General features: G+C 41.0%; 1 protein-coding gene across 4 annotated transcripts in view; it reads left to right on the top strand.

Moving 5' to 3' along the window:
• AFF2 (ALF transcription elongation factor 2) overlaps positions 1–22,331 on the top strand; it is a 530,167-nt gene that overhangs the window by 368,008 nt on the left and 139,828 nt on the right. For all 4 annotated transcript variants that reach the window (XM_059732873.1, XM_019492849.2, XM_019492848.2 and 1 more), the window contains 2 exons: positions 1,780–1,816; positions 2,084–2,135. In XM_059732873.1, the coding sequence (XP_059588856.1) occupies positions 1,780–1,816; positions 2,084–2,135 (89 nt within the window). The remainder of the gene's footprint in view (positions 1–1,779; positions 1,817–2,083; positions 2,136–22,331) is intronic.

Genomic DNA, 22,331 nt, shown 5'->3' with positions numbered 1-22,331 from the left:
CACTAAGGTCTTCGGACAGTTTCATGTGTGGGTATAGCTCCTAACTATGCAAAATATTGTATTCATTTATACTGCTCTTAAACTCTACGATTACTCAATATAGCCTTCATTCCTCTCCAGTTAGTGCAGTTTGGTTGTACCATTTCACACACTCGTCTATGCCAGTAACGGAATAATTTAGGCCTATGGGAAGTTGTATCTTTTTAATTTGCAACAGTACTAAATTTAATGCACGTGTTTTAATAGGTCCTGCAAAAACTGGCTCATGTACTGCACACCTTCAGTAGCTTCAGTGACAGAAATGTAATGGCAGGCCCAGGGTTACTAGAGATTTGTTTCCCTTTTTTATTTTTGTAATTCCTCTTTGAGGTTATGGTAGATTAAAAAGAAAAATTAAAGTCTACATCCAGTCTAATCATTTTTAGGCAGGTTGAATGTTGGATCTAAAATTCTTGACCATATCGCTTTAATATGAACTATAAATTAGGTTTTTAAAAATTATACTTTAGGATATAGGTGAGCACATAAATGTCTCTGGGTTAGTTAGTTTTACTGTAAAAAATATAGCAGCAGAGTCCCTACTCAGAACAGTCCACTAAATCAATTATAGTTTTAGACACAACATGAGGACTATGCAGCCCTATAAACCTAAGGCAGGCCTTATTATAGGTCCTCATCTTGCATAAAAAATGTAAGTATCCCCATAGGAAAAATATCTGAAATAATTCAATAGAAAAAAGGATCTTATCACAACAATTTATCCCTCTGACATTCGCATGTAAAGTGCCATGTTTACTCTTAAGGCATGATTTACTTCACAAGGGACTGACTAGCTGTGCAGCACAATATTAGGAACTAATAATGCCCTAAGAGGAAGTATAGGGAGGGTTTTAATGACTTTAACATCCTACAGCTTCTAATGCTTTTAACAAAGTAAGACCTGGCTGGGGGACTGGCTTGTAAATAATACCTTAATTTAAAAATATCAAAATCTATTAAGTTCTGCTTGGGATGAAGGCTGAGTTGGCATCAGGTTATATCTTACTGTGGATTGAAAAACCAAGGGAAGCATCAAGCAAGGAAAATCAGGAATGCAGCTTGAAGTTATTGCAAGCGAACAAGAAGTCTGTTGTTAGCAAAGGACCGTGGGCCAGTCTGAAACTGGTGCGATTCTGTTGCCTGCATATGAGCGACACCAGTTTACACCGATTGAAAATCCAGCTCCTGTGTCTTTGCCAGTCGTGACTGACAAGATCTGGAGGATCAGTGTCGGCTAATGACATCTTTAAGCAAGCACAGTCCGAAAGAAATGACACAAAAAGGGGGGGGGGGGAGGCAAAAAGTAAGGATGCTAAAAATTCTGTTAATTCTAAGGGCCATGTTCTACCCATTCAAATGCATCCCATTATCTTAAATGGGAACCACATGCACACATCTATGGGCAAGACTAAAAAGCCACATCATCAGCTGGTGTCAATCAGCATGGTGACTCCACAATGGGACCAAGTTAATTTACACCAGCTGAGGATCTGGCCCTCTGGCCCTAAAGTAGGCTCCGAACTGAGCAGTGAAAATGCCCCAGCAGTGGCTTTCCTTCTGTATAGGTAATGTGAGCTTTAGGCTAATGCCAGTGTTGTCATCTCAGAAGATGCATGCTCTCGTGTGATCCCCTGCTTGTTTATGTAATGCTAGTGCCTTTAGTCTAACAAGGAGAGATGCATCCACCTTCCTCTTCAACTCATTTAACTAATGCTGACATCTTGTGTGTTTTTGTTGTAGGATTCCCAGCATCTGACCTCAGGATACAATGTACAAAGTAAGTCTTTATTGTTCTTAGTCTGAACAGTCAGCCTTTTTTTTTTTTTTTTTTTTTTTAACTACTTAACATCATTAAAACAAAGGATGAAAAAATTAATTTCTGTGATGCTAATGCAGATCAGTTCCATTTTTTTTTTTATTACACATTATGCATTGTGGCATGTTGGGAAACCAAGTATAATTAGATGGGCTGAAAAGCTTTGGGCACATTTTTATTTTTACTGTAATCTTCTGACATTTGGAAATGTGTTTCCTTTGTTTGCAGAGTGGAATGAGCCAGCAGGAAAGGTGGCAACCAAATCAGTGCCACAGAAGTCGTAAGTATTGGCGCTTCCAACTTTAAATTTTCTTTTCAATGTATATTAAGGAATAAGCCTCCATCTCCTAAGGGACCTGAGACTAGCTCACTCCATCATCTTGCTCTGGTATTGTGGTGTTCTCAGCAGAGTTTAAAAATTAGCCATAAACCAGTTTTATGTCATCAGTACTTATTACTGTTTCCTCTTTAATGCATTAACTAACAGCGGTATGTACAAAAGATGAGCTTTTACTAAGCAAAAATAACACCAGTTTTATTTGTACAGCTTGCCAGAAGGAAATCAGTCATGTTTCTCTCATCAGATATAAGCTTCTTACCGTAAAAATGAAGTCTAATAAACAGATGATGATGCAAGATGTTAACATTTATTTAATAAAGGAAAGTAAAATGCATGTGAAAGACTTGTCTAACCTGGCATTGAAAGACTAGATCTTGCATTCTGTACAGTCTGGAACAATTGGCAGTCAAGGACTTCAAGAAAATGATGAATGCTATTACAGTTGTTGTTTCACATATGAATTTTTTAATGTGTTCAAAAAAGCTGAGGCCTGGGTCTGATTTTAAATCAGAGTTGTATCATTTTTAACTATTGCTGTGTTGTTAAAATTGCACCATGCAAAGTTTCACTGATCTAAATACAATCTGCATAACCCTCTGTCTCTCTCCCAAATGACATCTAGCCAAGTCAGTTAACCTTGGTAACTTAAATCAATATAAGTCAGGTTATATAAACTTAAAAGTGTCTACCTAAAGGTTTTCAATTGGTTCATGTAAACCAGGGCAACTTTTTGTATGGACACGGCTTCAGTGGAGTTAAGTAACTTGCCCAGGGTCTGGTGATAAATCGTTGGCAAAGCTAAGACTGGACTTTAAGTGCTGTACTCCATTGTACCCATTACCTGACACTAATGGCCCCAGCTCCAACCCTCTGGAAATCGAATCATGGAGCTGCTCTACATGACTAAAGTTTCTTGCTTGAATAGGGTTTTGTAATAGGGGGCTCAAACACTGACTCTCTCAATTTAATTGGATAAGTCTTTTGGATGTATGGAAAAGTTCCAAAAACATGTCACCCTTTACATTTTAATGGGAATTAGAAAGTGTTGCTAATGGTAACAAATTGGCTCACATGAGTAAGATACGTTTCCAAAATTAGTTCTTCCTTTTTCTTACTCCTATTTCTGGTAACGATCATCTGATGTTGTTAAAAATAACCTAGTCAACCAGGTCCACTGATCCTGATACCAGCAGGAGAAATTCATGTTCCAGAACCTCCTAAGTGATGCAAAGTGTATATCCAACACCTTCTCTAGTAAAACATAAAAAATATTATTGCATCTTAAAATGGTTTTTTCTCCTAAAGCAAGTGTGTTTGGATTCCACAGTGAAAAATATTTTGGCGAGTATACCATAAAATACAATATTTCAATAGTTTGTAACCAACAGTAATAGACTTGTCAATCATGGTTTATAGTTATAAGCTGAATTTCAAAAGAACAGTGCTTCAGAGCTCAGTGGTATATAGTGCATTTAATGGGACCAAAGCTCTCTATAGGAAGCCTGATATAAAACTCGAAGACACTGAGTACATTTTATGAACCAGTTGCTCTCTGTTCTGCTGCTTGATCTGAAGTTCCAGTACTATCAATCAGATTTCTGCTGGAATGAACTGCCTTCTTATGGTAGGTGATGGATTTTACACATGACAGATCAGAGCTGCAATAAAGCTACTTTTATTTTTAGCTTCCAAATGAAGATCAGCTAAGCCGTTACTATCACTTTTTCCCTTTTGCAGCAGAGAAATTGTTAAGGCAGCTTCCAAGCATTTCCATAGGGCTTTGGGAGGGTTATTGGTGAGGAGGCAATCTACTGCGTGACTTAATGTACACGGCCAATTCCTGCCCTGAGATCTGCATGCACAGTTCCCACCATCCCACTACGGGGATGGCTTTGCATATATACCCGAGGCAAAAAAATAAGCGTAATGGAAGTGCAACAGCTCATGGGTGAGGGGAAAAAAACGGTGGTACTAACAAGTAGTCCTGGGTAGATGGCGTGATTCAAATAAATATTGGTGGATCCTACTATCCTGTTTTAATAGAACAATATCAAAGATATCATGGTTTTACTGAATAGGACTCTGATTCTGTGATACCCATGGCACCACGGGTACTGGATATCCTGACAAAATCCTGTTTATGCTGGCATCATTCATCAATACACCACAATCTTAACTCTGCCCGCACAAGCTTTCTAGCTTCTGCCACCCATTCCAGTGTGCCCCGTGAATGTTGATCTCAGTGGCCGTGTCCACATGAGTGTGGATATTCATTTCCCCAGGGACAAAAAGCAGTGGCACACTGCTGCTACTTGTCCACGGGGAACACCTGTGCCATATGCCCTCTGGCATGTGCCAGGTTACCCTGGAGTGGTGGGGGTAAGGGAGGCTGGGGCCAGCACTGAGTTGGCCCCAAAAGCCTTACCTGGAGTCCTAGGGACGTCCAGGGCTGCAGCAGGGTTGATCCTGCCGTTGGCAGCCAGAGTATGGCTCCAGCCAAACAGACTCCAGTTTTAGGTGGTGCACTCTGCCCCTGCGTGCACTGCCCTGGGGTTTTTTTGCACACTTTTTATGACCCCAGGGTCAAAAAAATACCCTATGTTGCTACCTTGCAGTGTGGAGAACAGCTGAATATATGGTATGTGGCGTTGCAGATGTGTCTGCGGCACCACATACTGCATGGCTGCTTTCATGTGTACGCAGCCAGTGGGGTCAGATGTTTCCCTCAATGGGATCAATTCTTTCAGACGATATGCAGATTTGTCCATTTTTTGCTGTTGCCTGTTAGTAGCATCTCTGAACTAACAATTTTTTTGGATGAAATCAGTGATTCTTTAATATTTTTTTAATGCTTATGCGTACTTAGTTGAGCATAGACTTCCCATTCACTGCACTGATGGTGGGAATCTCATCCGTTCTATCAGTTCTGCATGTGATCTTTGATGGGAATTGGAGCACCTTTGCCCCTATCCTTTCTATTACTGTGCTGTATTGTTGCAGTTTAAAAAGACCCCTTTTCCATGCAGCGGCAAAATGTTGCATCATGCTTTTGTTAAGCTTTGACTGCACCCTGCTATACTCTTGCCCTAATAGACAAGGCTCTCAATGTGTTACAGTCGTTTCAGAGTTGAGGTGTGTGAGCCTGACATCTTTGCTGGATCAGAATTAAGGTTTCTGAATGTGGCCTCTGGTGTACGGCAGTTGTGAGAGTAACAAGATGTGTGCCTCTAGGTGGAAAAATAAGAGCAATGTACTGACAGGTGGCTTAACTTTCTATTTCCTTGCTTGTGTGGATTTGTATCAGGTATGTGACTGTTAACCTAAATTGTTTCCCAGCAAAGTATTTTGTATATGAACTTCCACTTTTTGTAACGTTTAAATATATAGGAAAGTCATAGGGAATTAGGTCTGGAAAGGACCTCAGGAGGTCATCTAATCCTGCTCAAGGCAGGATCATCCCTAGCTAAACCATCCCAGCCAAGGGTCTGTTTAACCTGCTCTTGAAAATTTCTGGGGATGGAGAGTCCACAACTTCTCTAGGCAGCCTGTCCCAATGCTTGACTACCTTCATAGTCAGAAAGTTCCCCCCTAATCTCCAATCTATATTTTCTCTGCTGCAGTTTGAGGCCATTGTGTCTAGTCCTGTCCCCAGTGGCACAGAGAATAAATAATCTATATGGAGCTCTCTTACCTAATTCCTGAGAGAAACCACCGAGAGGCACCTCTCACTCTGCAAGCATCCTCCACCTGGCTGTCCTTGCCAGGGGCATGAAGGTTGCAAAGCCAGACTGGGCCCTGGGTGGAAGCCAGCAGTCAGTGGCTGCACCTGGACAGAGCCTGTACAGGTACAGTCAGAGAAAAAGCTGGCAGTGGCAGGGGCTTTGGCATTGCTACGTCTTCCAGGCATCCTGTTGAATCTCCTGCTCACTACTCCTTCCTCTTGTGCTGCTACTTCCTAGACAAATTCCCTCGTCTTCCTTTGCCTGCTACCGCTGGTGCTGTTGCATATAATTTGACCCTCTTCACAGCTTTGGCATCAATAGAGTTCTGGTAAGGGGAGGCCATGCCAGGACTTCAAGGATCAATCTTGTAAAGACACACAAACATGTGAATAGTTGCATTGAAGTGATGCTTTTATTTCAATCCATACAATTTATATACGAAAGATGAATATAAGAATATGTATGTTCTCTATACCCTTCTGTGTGTGCACTATGTATATCCATAGTGCAAGTGTGTGTACACACACGCACACATATATACATACATATGTATATGTGTGTACAGATAATTATAAGGATATGTCTGTTCTCTATACCCTTCTGTTTGCAGATATATAGCTATGTCTATATCCATAGTGCAGGCATGTGTGTATGTGTGTATACACACACACATACATATTGCTCAGCAAGGTATTATAGCCAAAACCAATACACTTGGCATATGGAAAATCCTAGCTTTCTTTTTTGTCTGGTCCACAATAACACCGCATTGATGAGATACAGAACAGCCAGTTTACAACAAGTCTACTCTTATTAGCTTGTTTGAGGCATAGTAAGCAGAAACAGATAAGGTGCAACCAATTGAACTGAGAAGGATTTTCTGTCAACATCCATGAATTCAAGGGTACATAGTCAGCTCTTGACTTAGGTTTCTGTTATATAATTACCATTGAGAGTATGTCATCCTCAAACATCCAGTTCTTTTGTTCTGTTTGGTTGTTAGCACTTGGCCTGTGTCCAGTTGGAAACCGCCCAGAACCTTTTTAATCAAGCACATCCTGTGTTCTAAGTCATACAGCAGAGTACTCTTGGGTAGTTTCCATAAAAGCCCAGCTAAAAAAAAGAATGTAATCATAATGGTATTCTTTCCTTGTCATAAAATGACTTCCTATACTTACTGTATTAACGCAGTATTAAAAGGTCCTTCTCATGGGTTCATTGAACTACCGGAAGCCATTAAAGACTTGGAACAGCAAAGTTTTATGGATCAGACAAAAACAACTTATTTTATCTTTATAGGATTTTTGTGACCCATCATCCTTATGATATACAGCCTATGCAGGGCCTTAAAGACTAGCCAAATGCAGAGACACCCTGCCCCACAAAATTGCAGGAGATGAAAAATGTCTTGCACTGTTTCAGTAAACACTTTTCAGCAGCCGTTTTACCATTGACTTCAAACAAGTCACAGGTTTCACCCTGTGGCTTCAAACAAGTTGCAGTAAATACCAGTGCTTCCTAATCCTACAGTTTATCATCATACTTGATGGAAGCATGTCTAAAAATGGAAATGTGCCTTTTGATATCAAACTACTCTTCGTAAGTGTCTAATGGCTTTTTGGAAGTTCTCCATCGTGTCAGGGACAGCCACCTGGGAGCACAGAAAACAAAATTTGGCAGCGTGTTCAAGCTATGAATTAAAGGTAATTCACAGTTTGAAATGAATCAGCATGAGGTCCTTATGAAGAGTAATCAGACATCAAGAGGATTTTACACCAAGGATTGTATATTGGATAATGCGACAACAGGCAATATTGGTATTCAGAACATTCAATTCAAGAAGCGCTGATGAATGCTTAACCTTGAAAGGTATCACTGCTAAAACCTGGGATCCATTCATTTCTGATCTAGGATTTCCAGTTCAATTGCACTTACTGGAAACTTGTGAAGTTTATCTCCACCTAGAGTAAGGCAAATATTTGTATTTATGTCCCCCCCACGTCATATCTGAGCTTCAGTCTTAATCCAATTAGAATATCATATGTTTAAAAATAACCCCTGAAATTCTAGCATTTCTAAACTAAAGCTCTTGATCCATCATATTAAAGCATGAGACTGTCAAATTACCCCACAGTGCTGATAGTCTGATTTATTTTACAGTATATGTTCATTTTCACTTAGTAAGTGGGGCATGCTTTAATCATTAGACTAACTACTGACTGTTTGTTAACCTTAGGAAGTTCCAAAGATATTCCCTCTGGGTAAATTGGGAAAGTCATGAATACAAGGGGCTTACACTGCCACGTACAAATTATGATAAGTGAAACAACAGTGGCATGTAATTGGAACACCATTAATCTCCAGAGAGTTCCAGTGAAGGCCCAAGTAGAAAAAGGAAACAAAAAATAGGTCTGTTTTGACTAGATGTCATTCGTCTCTCATATTTACTGTCTCATTTTGTTAATGAGGAGTTTATTTTGCATCCTTTTGCTAAAGTAAGTTCTTGAATGTTGTCTTCCGTGATTCAGGGCAATGATAATGATCAGTCAACATTGCTGCTTTTTGTTCATCACTGCCAGGGGCTTCTTCTTTTGAGCATAGTGAGTAATTGGGTCTAAAGCAAACAAGGTTGGAGTAACCGTACAAAGTGTTTCGTATGGCCCCTTTGCCTAGAGAGGCTAGCTTGCGAAACGTTTCAGCTTCTATTAAATGTGGTAGAACATAGCACGATAATTAAAAACACTGTATCCCAGAAGATAAGCCCATTATTCAAAATAATTTTTAAATTAGACTTTTAATTTGTTTTCATTATTCAGACAGCTCACATGCAGTTTAACCTCCCTGCCAAAATAAAATATTTGCTACTACATTCTTTTTTTTTTCTCCCATGATCTCCTCTTGACAAGTTTATAAATCACTTTAAAAGATTGTGAGAACAGAGGAAATTAATTTTCTTATATTTTGCTGATCAACGTTAAATACTTTTTTCTTGAATCTTACAGACACGCGTAATTACTGCCCTAAGAAACAAGTGACCAGCTGAACTTTTGCTAGTCAATATCTGGAACATGTATCAGCTTTGGAAGATTAGCATTTCCTCTGATCTTGTATTAGTCACCGGTACAAATTCAGCATTACTGCCTACTGGTATCTGAAGTGCCCTGTACTGAAAACAGCTTATAACACTGTGCATGGTACCTAGAAAAATGCTGGCCCATGTTAGCTGCAGTGCACTAAGTGAATACATGACACAAATGACATGCTTAGACCTGTGATAAGTAAAGGGTATTTCCTTCTCCCAGCCATATCAATGTCCTTTCTGGTATTAGTAATGCTGTTGACCTGCCACAGGTTATCTTGTGTTTTAAAGAGTGTGGCCACAGACGGCCAGTAACGCTGCAGAGCGTTGTGCTTCTATAGCACAAGGCCAGTTTCAAGCTGACCTTCTGGTTTACATTTCGGTGGGCCGGAACTGCTTCTCAACCTCAACCTCACTTCAAACATGGCTTTTGAGCAACACATGTGCTGTATAAATCTGAGAGGGGGATGTTGTGTTCAGGGCAGGAGAACGGAGGCCAGTCCAGCCAGCATGCATCTTCCACAGGCTCTGCTCCAAGCTGTTTCCTGTTCCTTTCCCACTGGATCTCTATCTTTGATGTTCTGCCTTTTCTGTTCCCTACCGCTTGGACCTCCAACCTGGGCCACTTATCTCTGGCCTGCCTTCCAGTGCACAGTCCAACCATTTTGGCCTGTTCGTTTATGCCATACTCCGTCTGGCCCCGGTCCTTTTCCCCTCTTGCACACCTTACTGCAGGGGCAGGCAATTATTTTGGGTAGAGGGCCGCTTGCTGAGGTTTGGCAAGCCATCAAGGGCCACATAACAGGCAGCCCAGGGCAGATAAATATACATTTTCTAAATGTTTTAGCAGCCCTGCGGGGCAAATAGAATGGCCTGGCAGGCTGCATCCAGCCCCTGAGCTGCATTTTGCCCACCGCTGCCTTACTGTGCCATATTTAAGGTAAGCTAAGTGCATAGTCCCCCAGAATTTCTGCCTCCTGGCAGCACTGCACGCTCAAAAAGATATGCGCTGTAAACCTAAAAGCATCATAGATTTTGGTAGGAAATCTGGCATTCAAACTATTGGCAAGGGCTTGAAATGATCCATTAGCATCCTGAGTAACCCAGACACCTGTCCTACTATCACCTCTTAATACTGCACATCTTTCCTCTGACTCCCAGCGACACTCCCAAGCATCCCTTACCGTTTCCTTAGCTTTTAAATTGCTGTCAAATCCTTTGGGCTGACGATTCAAAAGGATGCCAGAGTCTGTCTGTTGTCTGGCCAGAGAGCTTATTTTTTAAGATTAAACAAAGTTCTCACGTCACCCCGTGGGATGAGGGTCTGATGCCCGTAGTACCCTCGGCTACTAACAACCAGTGGGACAAAACATTTTAAGCGTGCCTCAACTCCAAATATTACCTCCCAGACTGACTACGCATTTCCCCTCTGGCACATTGGTTTGTACTCTTCCAAATTCCAAGAGAAAGGGCAACTTTGCTTTCAATGTTTTCTTGCACCTGGGGAAAAAAACTATTCATTTGGGTCTTTCCTAACACCATCCAGGACTTCCTGAAAATAATATCAAATCCTGGGGAAGCAGAATGAGCAGCCAGTTTCTTTATTACAGTATATGCACCTGTATTTCTTTATGAGACATGCACACTGGATATATTTCAGCTGGATTGTGAGCGACTGGCAAAAACGAAGGCTTTGTCTAAGTTCTACCGTCGCATTTTTTTTGGAACAACAAACAAAATGGGTCGTTAGTTGGGGCTCGCAAGAAATGTTGTCGCTACCTGAAAATAGTGGCATTTGCCCTGCCCATCATTTATATAAAATGAAAGTTGTTGTTTCATTAAAAAAGAAATGCTGCACAAAAGAGCTTGGCAGGACTCGAAGATGTGGGCGAGTTTACCGCATAGGCCTCACAGCGACAAGATGGACTGAAATGCAACTCTTGAGCTCATTGGGCTCATGCACGGCAGTAAATATCTGCACGGCTGGAAATTGTTTGCCTGCCGTCAACTGGAGAAGCCATTTGTTGGCTTTTGCGGTATTGCTTGCCAGCGGCATGCACTCACGTCCGTTTTAGAGCTGCATCTGAGCCAGTCCTCGGCCTATACGAGGAAAAGCAAATGAGCAGTCACCATCTTTGATTGAAGATGCATTTAAATCGTTCCAGACAAATTTGAAAGCTTATACAAATCAGATCTTTTCCAAGCCTGGCTGTATTCTAGAATGGGATTTTTTTTTTATTATTTTTTATTTTTTTGGGTTAAACCTTTATCTCGGCTCCTTTTTGTGGCTCTTTATTCTGAGATTGAAGAGGAACTGAAACTGGTGACCTGTCTTGACCTTTGGTACTGGATTAAAATTCCAAGTTGCTACCATGGCAACAGTACCTTGAAAATTAGATCCTGACAGAAGCACTAAGAAACTTAAAACTGCAACTGCTGCACTGAACTCTGAAGAAAGGTTGCTTACAATTGTCAGTGACAGGCTCTTAATTGAAATAATCTGCCTTTCCCTTTACGAGAAAAGGGGTGGGGGGGGGGGAGAAATAGAAGAACAAAAAGATTATGTCTCGTTAGAATTTTTTTAAGTGAAAAAATCTGCTGCGATTCACACTAAAGCACACACTGCAGCATGAAATTCAAATTGGCTTCAGCTCAATGTATACTGAATTCAGGGGGCTCTTACAGTCGAGGTGGCAGTGAGCTAAGATACATGTTAAGGACAACTTCAGACATGCTCTCATAAAGGTCTAAACCACACAAACCAGACTAGTACCAAAGGCCAGACAGTGGCGGGTGTTAAATCACAGGTTAGCTTTTCTTTTCTTCTCTTTTCTTTTTTATATCTATTCTTCTTTAACCCTGCAGTAGAGATCAAAAGAGACATTGCAAATGTTGTGTCTGATTCCCAGTATCCATGCAATTATCTGTTCTGTAACTGCAAGGGGATAAACATAAGCCAGATAGCACTATTTCAGATCAAGTGCGATAAAAGTTACTCATTTTCCAATCTAATCAATGCAACCGTCAGACAGAGATAATAGTATAACTCTGCTGCAGAGGGAGGTTAAGTTGGCTTTTTTCCCACAAAGAGTAGAGCGCAGTTGAATCGTGAAGAGAAAAGACTCTGAGAGTTGCAGGAGGGACCTTCTGCTTTTCTTATCTCCATGTCGCCTAGGGGCAAAAAAATGAAGTGTCATACATTAGTAATGATTCTGAGGGACGTGTCAAACTCAGAGAGAATCTGCAACCCAGATTACCAAAACGCATTTCCCCTATTCTAAAATGGGACCAAAAAGATTTCTAAACGGAGAGAGTAAGGGACAAGGATCAGCTAGTCACTCATAACAGCCACAAAGCCAGTTTCATTGCATAACACGTACAATTAACCTAATATACTTCAGGCCAAAGAATACAGAAAATCTTCCTATGAAGTTTGCCAAACACTGCTGGTTGCAGCCAACTGAAAAGAGCTCATAACTTTTGTCAAACTTTAACCATTTGGGTAAAAAAAATGCATGCCATGTCTACTCCAGGATGAATTACAGGGAGAATCTCAGCCAGAACTGCTCAGACACATGGCAAAATAAAGGCAAGGAGAAACATTGCTGTGGCAGTGATGAAATTTGGGCAACGTTTTCTTTGGCAAGTTCCAGCACCTCCCTGCTTTGGAGCAGGACTTCAAATTTAGCAAGGGGTGGCCCTTGTGTCAAGAATAGGCCTCCACGTTGACTAGCTGCTTTTTATCTCCATGCATAAGATCTTCCCTGAGATGTCTCTAAGCTACTGGTTTCCTATCAAGATGTGAAGGTTCATCTCAGCAACCAGGTCTACTGTGGCCATTGATAGCAAAGGCTTCACCAAATTTCTGCTGCATAACTTGCACCTTGTTGGGTAGCTGGTAGAGGCTCACTCACGACTTCACTCTTTAGTGCTGCTGTCATTACCTTTGGACAACAGAGGTTCTGGGTAGACACCATGGTAATAACTAGGTATATGGGGCTTCCCATGGATTCTTTGCTTGGTGTCCCTTTTTGGTTTTATATTCTGAATCCATGACCTCGCCCCAGTCCCCATTTTATTCTTTCACTAATTCCCCCAGAGTTTAGTGGTCTGTCTTTTTGCCGCAGAGGTGGGGTTTTCTTTTTTTGGCAGGCTTTGTCAGTCCTTCTGGGACATCAACTAGACCTCAGCACTGAATGAAGCTGATGAAGGAATGAATTGCATAAATAGAAGCTACATCATCTTGCACAACCACACACAGAAGGCCAAATTAATGTTGTACAGGCATCCTTAATTCTTTCATTTCCTAACTTTTGAGTACTTGAGTACTAATAATGTTCCTTTTGTATAGTTTGATGCCTGTAGCCTGCATCAAAGGTGTTCTTTATACTGTACCTAAGACTTCTTGGGATTTTACCTACTGGCATTGTTATAGTCCTGCCCCTTGTGAGTAACTATTTCTACTGAACTGGGGACACCAAAGGTGCCTCCACAGCCATTTACCTTGCCACAGAATAGAAGGGGCTTGTTTTTTTCCCATTCTTGTCTCCTGTGTAGGCAAGAGCCGCTGGGCCCACCTCTGATGGGAGGGATGAATTTAGGTGCTGTAGAAGCTACTAAATCTGGCATCTACCAGCCCTTTTTTTGCAAAGTTTTGAGAAATGCTGGCACACTTCACCTCCTGAGGATTTTGAGCTGCAAAAGTAAGGAAACGGGGCAAGATGGCTTTGTCTCCTCTGCCCCATGAGACATCCCTATGTTCAACAGAGCTATTGCTATGCTTTTGTCATTCTTTGTGGGAAAACCAATCATAGTGCTTTCCATATCTTACTGGAAATGAATGACACAGGACCAAGTCTTTCTGCCAGATAAAGAGAGGCGGCAATCTGTAGCAGTTAGCTGTTTACTGTATCATCCTCGAAAACTAAGTACCCTTCGGTGATTATCATTAAATGTTATTATTTGCTATTATTAGCACAGGGGTGGGCAATTATTTTGGGCTTACTGAGTTTTGGCAAGCCATTGACAGGCAGCCAGGGGCAGATAAATATTAATTTTCTAAATGTTTTAGGGCCCCCCCGAAATAGCTTAATATCTCTAGTAACAGCAGGGTGCATAGAATGGCCCGGCAGGCCGCATCTGACCCACGGGCCGCATTTTGCCCACCACTACCTCAGCATCACTATATGACCATACTGCTGAAAGAAGAGTATGCTCCTATGGCTAGGACTTGGCAAACGGAAGTCAGGAGATATGGATTATACCCCTAGCTGAGACAGATTTGCTACGTGTTGAGGCTTGTCTATGCAATAAATTACCTGTGCCAGGCAGGGGTGTCCTTAACATGCTGTCACGCTCTGTGTGAAGGCTGCTGCCTAAACAAAAGCCTCAGTTCTCCTCATCTGGAAAACAGAAGAGTTGGAAAATAACCCAACCCTTTGTAGGGCACTTTCATCTGGACATGCAAAGCCCATGAACATGCTAAGTACTATTATTATGACATCATCAACGGTGGGAGGAGCTATATACCTGCAACCAGGAAGTAAAGGAGCAGTTAGTGAAATGGCAAGAACAGAAGGCTATCGAAAAGGTAAATATTTTAAGATGATGATGTCCAAATTAGCATAAAGATATGGATGCTGAATACCAGATAAAGGAGGCATCGTAATTGCACAGGTGGATATTGTAGTCACAGGTTAGATTACAGATCTCATATATAGCTCAATGAAAATGTACAAACTGTGGACAGATGGTATTAAATGACAGAAGAAATAGCTGTGCAATATCGTAATATCTCTGCTAACAGCAAAATAACATGCTTAAATGCATTAAAAAAGTCCATAGGGCTATATTTGCTATTTGGGTACATCTGTAAATCATGTGAGGGGTTTGGGGGGCTTTTTTCAGTTTTAATGGCACTCCGCTGCTAACGTATGATTTATTATTGTGTAAGTATAAGAATCATAGGAATCTTTATAAATATGCATATACAAAAAATATCAAATGATATTTATTTTAGCACCCTGGGCAAGTTTTAGAGATATGGGGGCAGTAATACCATCCATTATCGAGGGCAAGGAAATATTAGGCTAGAGCAGGTTACATTGAAATAACACTTTTATCATATTAATAAAACATGGAGTTGTTCTACTTTTTAGAGTTCAATGTTGACTCGATGCACAGCAGAAAAGTAAGGTAGATGGGCATTTTTCTAACAAAGAAAAACAAAAGCCACTGAATATTGTTCACATTCTCCAAGGCAGAAACTTCAGAAGTGGTAGAGAGTTAAATATAGGCCGTTCATTTGAAAATTCACAGTGCCAAATTCATCGGGCAACTTCATGTGTCTAATAATTGTGCAGTCAAAGATGAATTTGGCCAATGCTGTTGCAGATACAGGCTACTGTTATCTTTTCCTAGAAAGACATCACTAATTCTGCCTTTAATTACCGTCAGACTGGACTATGGAGCCCTTGAGCATATCACAATAAACTAGTCCTTTGCCAGGAGGGAAGGTAAAGAAACATTTAAATAGGTTTTCAAAATACGAATGAACTCTCTGAAGATGCACTATTGTGGTTCATGCTGTATATCAAAATATATAAGCATGTAGTTGTAACAATGGCTTTGTAAACACATTACTGAGCAAACTATGAAAAATAATCCACCAAGGTGCTGTTTCCCTAACTCATAAGCACTAAGTTAAAAGACTAGTGCCATAAAGCAGATATGTGCTGTTAAAAAATAGTTGCTTTTTTTTTGTGAGATTATTTTGTTTTAAGCCCAATGGATGAATCCTTTTTTATTTCTTTTTTTACCTGAAATTGTGTGTTTTTAGGGGAAAATTAACTCTTCTCTGAAAATAGTACAAGGTAGACCACTGAGAGAGTATGGATGGGAGTGCCTGCTTACACGCACATGCACGCGCATAGTGCAGCACTTCCATTGTTGTGATCCCAGTGGAACAGAGAGGGCTTGTCTACACGAGACATTTACTACAGACCTGACTAATTAGATTTGCAGTAAAATGTCACCATCTACACATACGGTGCTAATAAAACAGAGTAAACTAATTAACCCTGCCATAGCTAGGGACCTACCAAATTCCCGGCAGAAGTGGCCTGCACAAGGGCTCCTTTAATCTTGATGGTTCCCCTGTGCCCCCCACACCGCTGATTGGTGTAGGGGGGCCGCTGCTCACCGCTCGCTCCTGATCAGCAGGAAGGCAAAAATCATAGTTTTAATTAGGGTACCATTTTTGCCACCCACCGCTGATTGGCCAAGGGGCCCTGCCAGCCACGCTGTTTGTTCCTGACCGGCGGGGAGGCAAAATCAGCACCATATTTAAACCACGGTTTTCACCTCCCTGCTGATCAGGAGTAGGGGGAAGGGGCAGGGGCATGTGCGGCAGAGCTCACCCAGGCAGTGCGGTCTGCGGTTGCCCATGTGGTGCTCCGCACTTCGAAGAGTTGCTCCTTTCACGCCAGTCTACACGAGCCCACTTTGTAGCTGCCTCCTCCAAAGTACATAAGTTGCTGATGGAGCCCACAGGTTGTGACTAGCTCATATTTTATCCCCCGTCCACCCCAGGCAATTGATTAAGAGACATAGAGGGGCTCTTAAGTTTAGCTTGATACAAATGCTTCTGTGTAGAGGTCTTATCCCACACTCTTAAAAAAAAAAAAAAATTGACCCAACATCCAGCAAATAAGGTACAACTGAGCATGGTATTATTCAGGAGTACTTGATTATTCGTAGGGTAAGCGTTATGTCTGCTACCTGTATGCAAGATCATTCATTAGCATAACAAAATGGTGCAGACTAGGGAGACTGAGCTTTAGCAAGCAGTTGTTCACATGTAATAACTATTTAAAAAAAAATCTGATAGGTAGAATTACTGCACGTGCAGGCTACAGAACACAGGTCATGCATCATATCTTTAAAAAAAAAGCATAAAACAAACACAATAAATCTGTTAAATCATAATGGCTCCCAATCGTAACAAATTTGCAGATTAAAGCTCATTGAATACACATTTAAATGATAGATGATAATGGCTGGGAAAGAGCCATTATGATCTATTTCATCAATAATCCACATTTTTTTGCCTTGTAACTACACCAAGGATGAGCATAATAGATACCGCCTGATGAAAAAAAATACTTTGTTTATGAAAGAGAATCAGAAACAAGAAATTCTCAGATTAGCAAATTTAAATGGCTGTTGCTGTTTGTTTATATTGTTTATGCATGACAGATTTTCCTCATTATTAATATTAATCATTTCTGGCACCCTGGCCTCTATGAAGAGAATAGAGTGAGCATCCCTGGTGCAGCTCAGACTCCTGTTGATTTCACTGCGAGTTTTGGGTGGATAATGCGTGCAGAATTGGAAACATACAGCTTTATCCTGCCAAGTGCTCAGCACTTGATTTCCACTCCAGTGAAGTATCTTGTACGATTCCCCATTCAAAGAGCCATGGCACAATTCCATTTGACTTTAATGACTGCATGATCAGCTCGATGGTCGGCACCATGTTGTTTTGTAATGCCAATTAATACTAAATGGAAAGGGATTGCTCTAGCATCTTCTCCTCACTTATATACCTATACATTCAAATCTTTCTCACTGCTACCGTACAAGTAAATTTGATTGGAAATTTACAGTTTATTTACAGCTAAATTCTTTGGATTGGAATTCAATATTTCAATATACACAGCAACCAAGAGCTCAGTCTGCGACCAGTATGAAACATATGAAGATGCATTTGCACGGCAGTGTAGCTGGATAAGTAGAATGATATATCATGAAGAAGGGCAGCTGTATAGAGGTAGGCACAATCCTGTAGCATTTGTTTATATAAAGTGCCACTGAAGTCAATGGGGCCACTAATATTAATGTAGAAGAGTAAGGCCCGGTGTAAAGGTGATAGCTCCAAATTATTGCCACCCATCTTTTGTGTTCTGCTAACATACCGTTGCAAGTTGCTACTAAGTGGGAATCATACAGTGGACAGAAATGGTGGTATGTCCTTTGGGACTGGAGCAACAAGCCCTCGACATTAAAGCTGGGTTCTAGGAACTAGATCCCCTTCTTAAAAAATTGCTTCATTGCTCCTAGCTCTAATGTTCTTTCAAATACAAAAGTCCCATGGATTCTGGTCTGAATTACCAGACCATCTGAAATTCATTAGCGACCTAGAAGCTTAGTTCTAGGTCACTGAGAAGCAGATCATCAAAGGTGTTTGAATACCTGCTTCCTACTGAAATCTTGCATAGTTAGAGACCCAAATGAACATTATGGGCACCTATGCATGTGCCCGATGCCTGCTCCAATGCATTCTAATGAGGACACTCCAGCAGTCTTAGCTCCATGTGTATTCAGTGACCCCGTGTTTCAAAACAGCAGCAGGGGTGCTTTAAAGCTCGACAAACGAGCTTCAGTTAAAGCACCCCCGCTGCCATTTTGAAGTGTGGAACGCTGAATACTCATGATGCTGCAGGCATTTTCATTAGAGCGGCTCCCAAGAGCTGCTCTAATTAACGTGCCTCCTCCCTCCGACCCTGGAGCACATGTAAAGACAGTACCTTTAAGGATCTGGGCCTCAAGCACTTTTGAAGTCCCACCCCTTGCTCTGGGTAGACAGCCATCAGCATCTCAAGAGAGATGCTAGATGTTGTATGCAAAAAGGTTTCAAAGATAAAATCCAGGAAATTCAAAGAGCCCACATGAGAACAGTGGTCTCACACCTTGGTCTCTTCTTCAACCTGTTTGGGCCGTTTCAGTAGCACAGAAGACCTGTAAACTGAGCATTTCTTAGGTAGGAGGTGAACGGGGCATGCCAGGAAGGAAGGGATATGGCTGGCATGCTTGGATGATTCCCAGCCAGTGCAGCACCCTCTTAGTTGCCATAAGTTACTTTATGGGCCAGTCCAGCCCACATTGCTGCTGGGGTGAGAGGGCTATAGCTCAACCAGCCTGGAGGATCAAGACCCTAGATTTTAATGTGGCTTAAAGAATCTATTTTATACTTCCAAGGAGACTGGTTACTTGGTATTTGCAGTTCTTTTATACAAGTAAAATTCCTATTGACTTTCTTGGCAAAAGAGTGCAGAATTGGGTCCTTGTTTTGATAATCCAGTTGCTTCATGTGTGGGCTATGCCGAGTTTTCAAATTAGTGCAGTCACTGAGGTTCTGCCGTAAATAGGCCTACAATTTTAAAACCTCTCGTTAAATATTCCTGTTGGCAAAGTTTGGCTCGTAGATGCTCTCCAGGGGGTTAATTCTGAGTCAAAGTGTTACAAAAACGGATCTATTTTTAGGTCTTTTTTTTCCATAATAAGATTTTTCTCAGATGATTTACCACAATAAATGGGTCCTTTTAAATTTGAAAGGAAAAGTTCAATTCCAGGTTCAGATGTAGCCTGCAGGCGCCGTGGTGGAAGATTCTTGTATGCATTCTGGAGTGATTATTGACAGAGTTTAACTTTATTGACCTTGTTCTCCTAAATCCTGACAAATTTTTTAAACATGCTCCTTAAATTCGCTAAGGAGCGCTGCAGATTTTCGTTAATTCTGGAGCTTTGTCTATTATTGCTTATTCACTTCTTGGTACCCTCTCGTCAGGCCCAGTCCCATATTGACCATGCCTCTATGGTATTTCTATTTTTTTTCATGCTAACTCAAATAGGTGTATTTCTCCTCTTCTGTATGTCTCTGCTTAGCATCTCCCTGGCAACTACGATCTATTTGTTGATTTAGGCACTTTTGTGCTACCCTATCCAGGCAGTATAACTTCCACACGGTAAATAAAATAAGTTTCTTCTCGTCACCTTTATGGGTTTGCCAATGGTTGCAATGGAAACAGATGGCAGGTTTACTTTGGTATTGATGTGGTGAGGAAAGCTTTAAACTTTTCCCTCTTCTGCTTCTTCAAGGAAGCTTGTGCCTCTCTGGTTTTCTTAGTACCCGGAGTGTCATGTTGTATCTCGTTGGGTGGCTGACTTCTCCTACTGCCGAACTTGCATACCAGTGCGGTAGAAACCATATTTGACTCCAGAAAGAAAACACTGAATACCTAAGCCTTGCACAGCATTCTGCATTGATAACTGACTGCTATGTATCAAATAAACCAAGTACAGTATGTGCTTAAGTGCTTTTTTATTACACACTGCTGAGATTGTTAATAGCAGCCACATTCCAGAGCATGTTGTTGGCTTGAAAGCAATTGGAAATCAGGCAATACGTCTTTCTACAGATAGCAAATCATTCTGAAAATGAGAGAGACAACTGGTTCTTCCTTATTTAATGTTTCCTTCTTTTATAGACACACTGTATTGTGCTATTATACAGTATGCCTGGGAAAATACTTGGGCATTCTCGGGTTTCACTTGCTAAAGGTGTGCCCAAAAAAGGAGTGAGTTTTTTTTAAGCTTCAAGTGACCGCACATGTACATCAAGTTTTAATTCTGATTTGTGCACGCATGAAAGACCATATGAAATGGATTTGGGGCTGGAAGAAAAAAGCTGTTTTCTACGAAAAAGTTCTAAAGAAGGGGGGACAAGATTGAAACATTTTGAGAACAGTTATTACATGAGCAACAAAATGAAAATAAATATATAATTTAAGAAAGAAAATAGATATTTTGATTTGCACTTCCTACTTCCCATTGCGTTTTACCCCTTAGTTTCCCTTTTGCCTCTGCATGGCAGGAGGAGGAGAAATGGAAAGAAGATTAGAATGGGAGCCATAATAAAGTCCTAAAATAACTAAAAGAATAAATATCCCTAGAACCAGAAAATATTCCAGTGGTTGAAACGGAAAATTAAAATCTTCACAGAAAACGTTAGATTTGCTCAAAACATTTTTGTTCAAAAATATTTCCGAGATCTGGCTGAAAGCGTTCCACATTTATAAAACATTATTTTCTCTTTGTTACATTTTCCCTCTTCCTTTCTGTAGTGCTATGGGATATGAAAAATAATATACGTGTATCTCTTTATGCAGCTATTTTTATATGCATGTCTCTGAAGGGGCGATGTATGTAATAATTGCAGAATCATGTGATAAATGAATTTAATATGAGGCTTTGACTGTTTCATCTGAACTCTGCCTGCTAATTTATCACTGAGGCTTATTCCAAATCTCTGAGCATATTCAAGCAGCTCCTGGGTTTTGGTTTTGGTTTGTTTTTAAAATCAACCTACCTGAAAAATATTTCCTCTTCCTTCTTGCAAACATGAAATTTCTTCCCTAAATTGTACCATGCAACACATTTAAACAAATTCAGCATAATATAGGCAGGGCTCATAACACAACTTGTTGTTTGCAGCACACTCCATTAGAAATCCTGGTTCTCATTTACTTACAACTTTGCCAACATTGGGTGGGAGTTTTCTATGCCAGGTGTCTGCCTCAGGCATGACTTTTCTGGAAGATTTCAGCCAAATAAAATGTCAGGCATTTCTCAGAGTTAGGACTGGGGGAAAAAATACTGTCTTAAGTCACGTTTAAAAACTTGAGTTTTTTTCTGTGGTAGCAGTTGCAGTAGTTCATTTACGGCTTTCTCCAAAACAATATGGTAAAATAAGCGATAAAAATGCATCTAGTAAAAAGTATATGTAAGAAAATAACAATATTTGTGTATGTTTGTTGTATATAATAAAATAACTTTTTTTTTTTGTGAAAAGTGGCAGCTCTTCCAAGTTTAAGAGCAAGGGCATTTCTGTTGAGGGGTGGCCTTTGGGTCAGAAATATAGCATTTACCTTCCACCTTGAAAATCACTTAATGTGAACTTTTGAGTAACCTCAGTTTGCACATACTCAGTAGAGACTTTTTAGAATTCGTGGAAGACTGCACGATACTTGGGGTGACCAATGACCCGAATTGGCTGGGACAGTCCCGGATTTTGGACACCAGTCCTGGCATCATTTGTGCATGGGGTAGGATGGCATGGGCTTCCCAGGCTTCCCCCCTGCTGCCCTTCTTCGGGTCCTCTGCAGCCTGGCGGGTGCAACCCAACGCTGCAGGGAACTGTAGGACTGCGCAGGGATCTCCTTGCCTCTGATGAAAATTAAAATGAGCGTCCCAGGCATGGGGACCTGGGTGGGAAGGTGCAGCAGCAGGAGCTGTAAATAGGAAGCCCTAGCAGACAGCAAAATTGCCCTAATAGGTTAGCTTGCTTAGTGTAATGACCATTAAAAGGGGAGTATTAACACCTGTGATGAAAACCATGGGTCATTAATGGGCCATTGACTCCTTAGATGCCTGAATAGCAGGGAGTTGGGTTTTTCATTTCCCACGGGGAAACAGAGAAAAACACGGATTTTCCCC

Source organism: Alligator mississippiensis, chromosome 8, assembly GCF_030867095.1.
Source record: "Alligator mississippiensis isolate rAllMis1 chromosome 8, rAllMis1, whole genome shotgun sequence".
In the NCBI taxonomy this organism is placed as follows: domain Eukaryota; kingdom Metazoa; phylum Chordata; order Crocodylia; family Alligatoridae; genus Alligator; species Alligator mississippiensis.
This window is presented reverse-complemented; position numbering and strand designations above follow the sequence as displayed.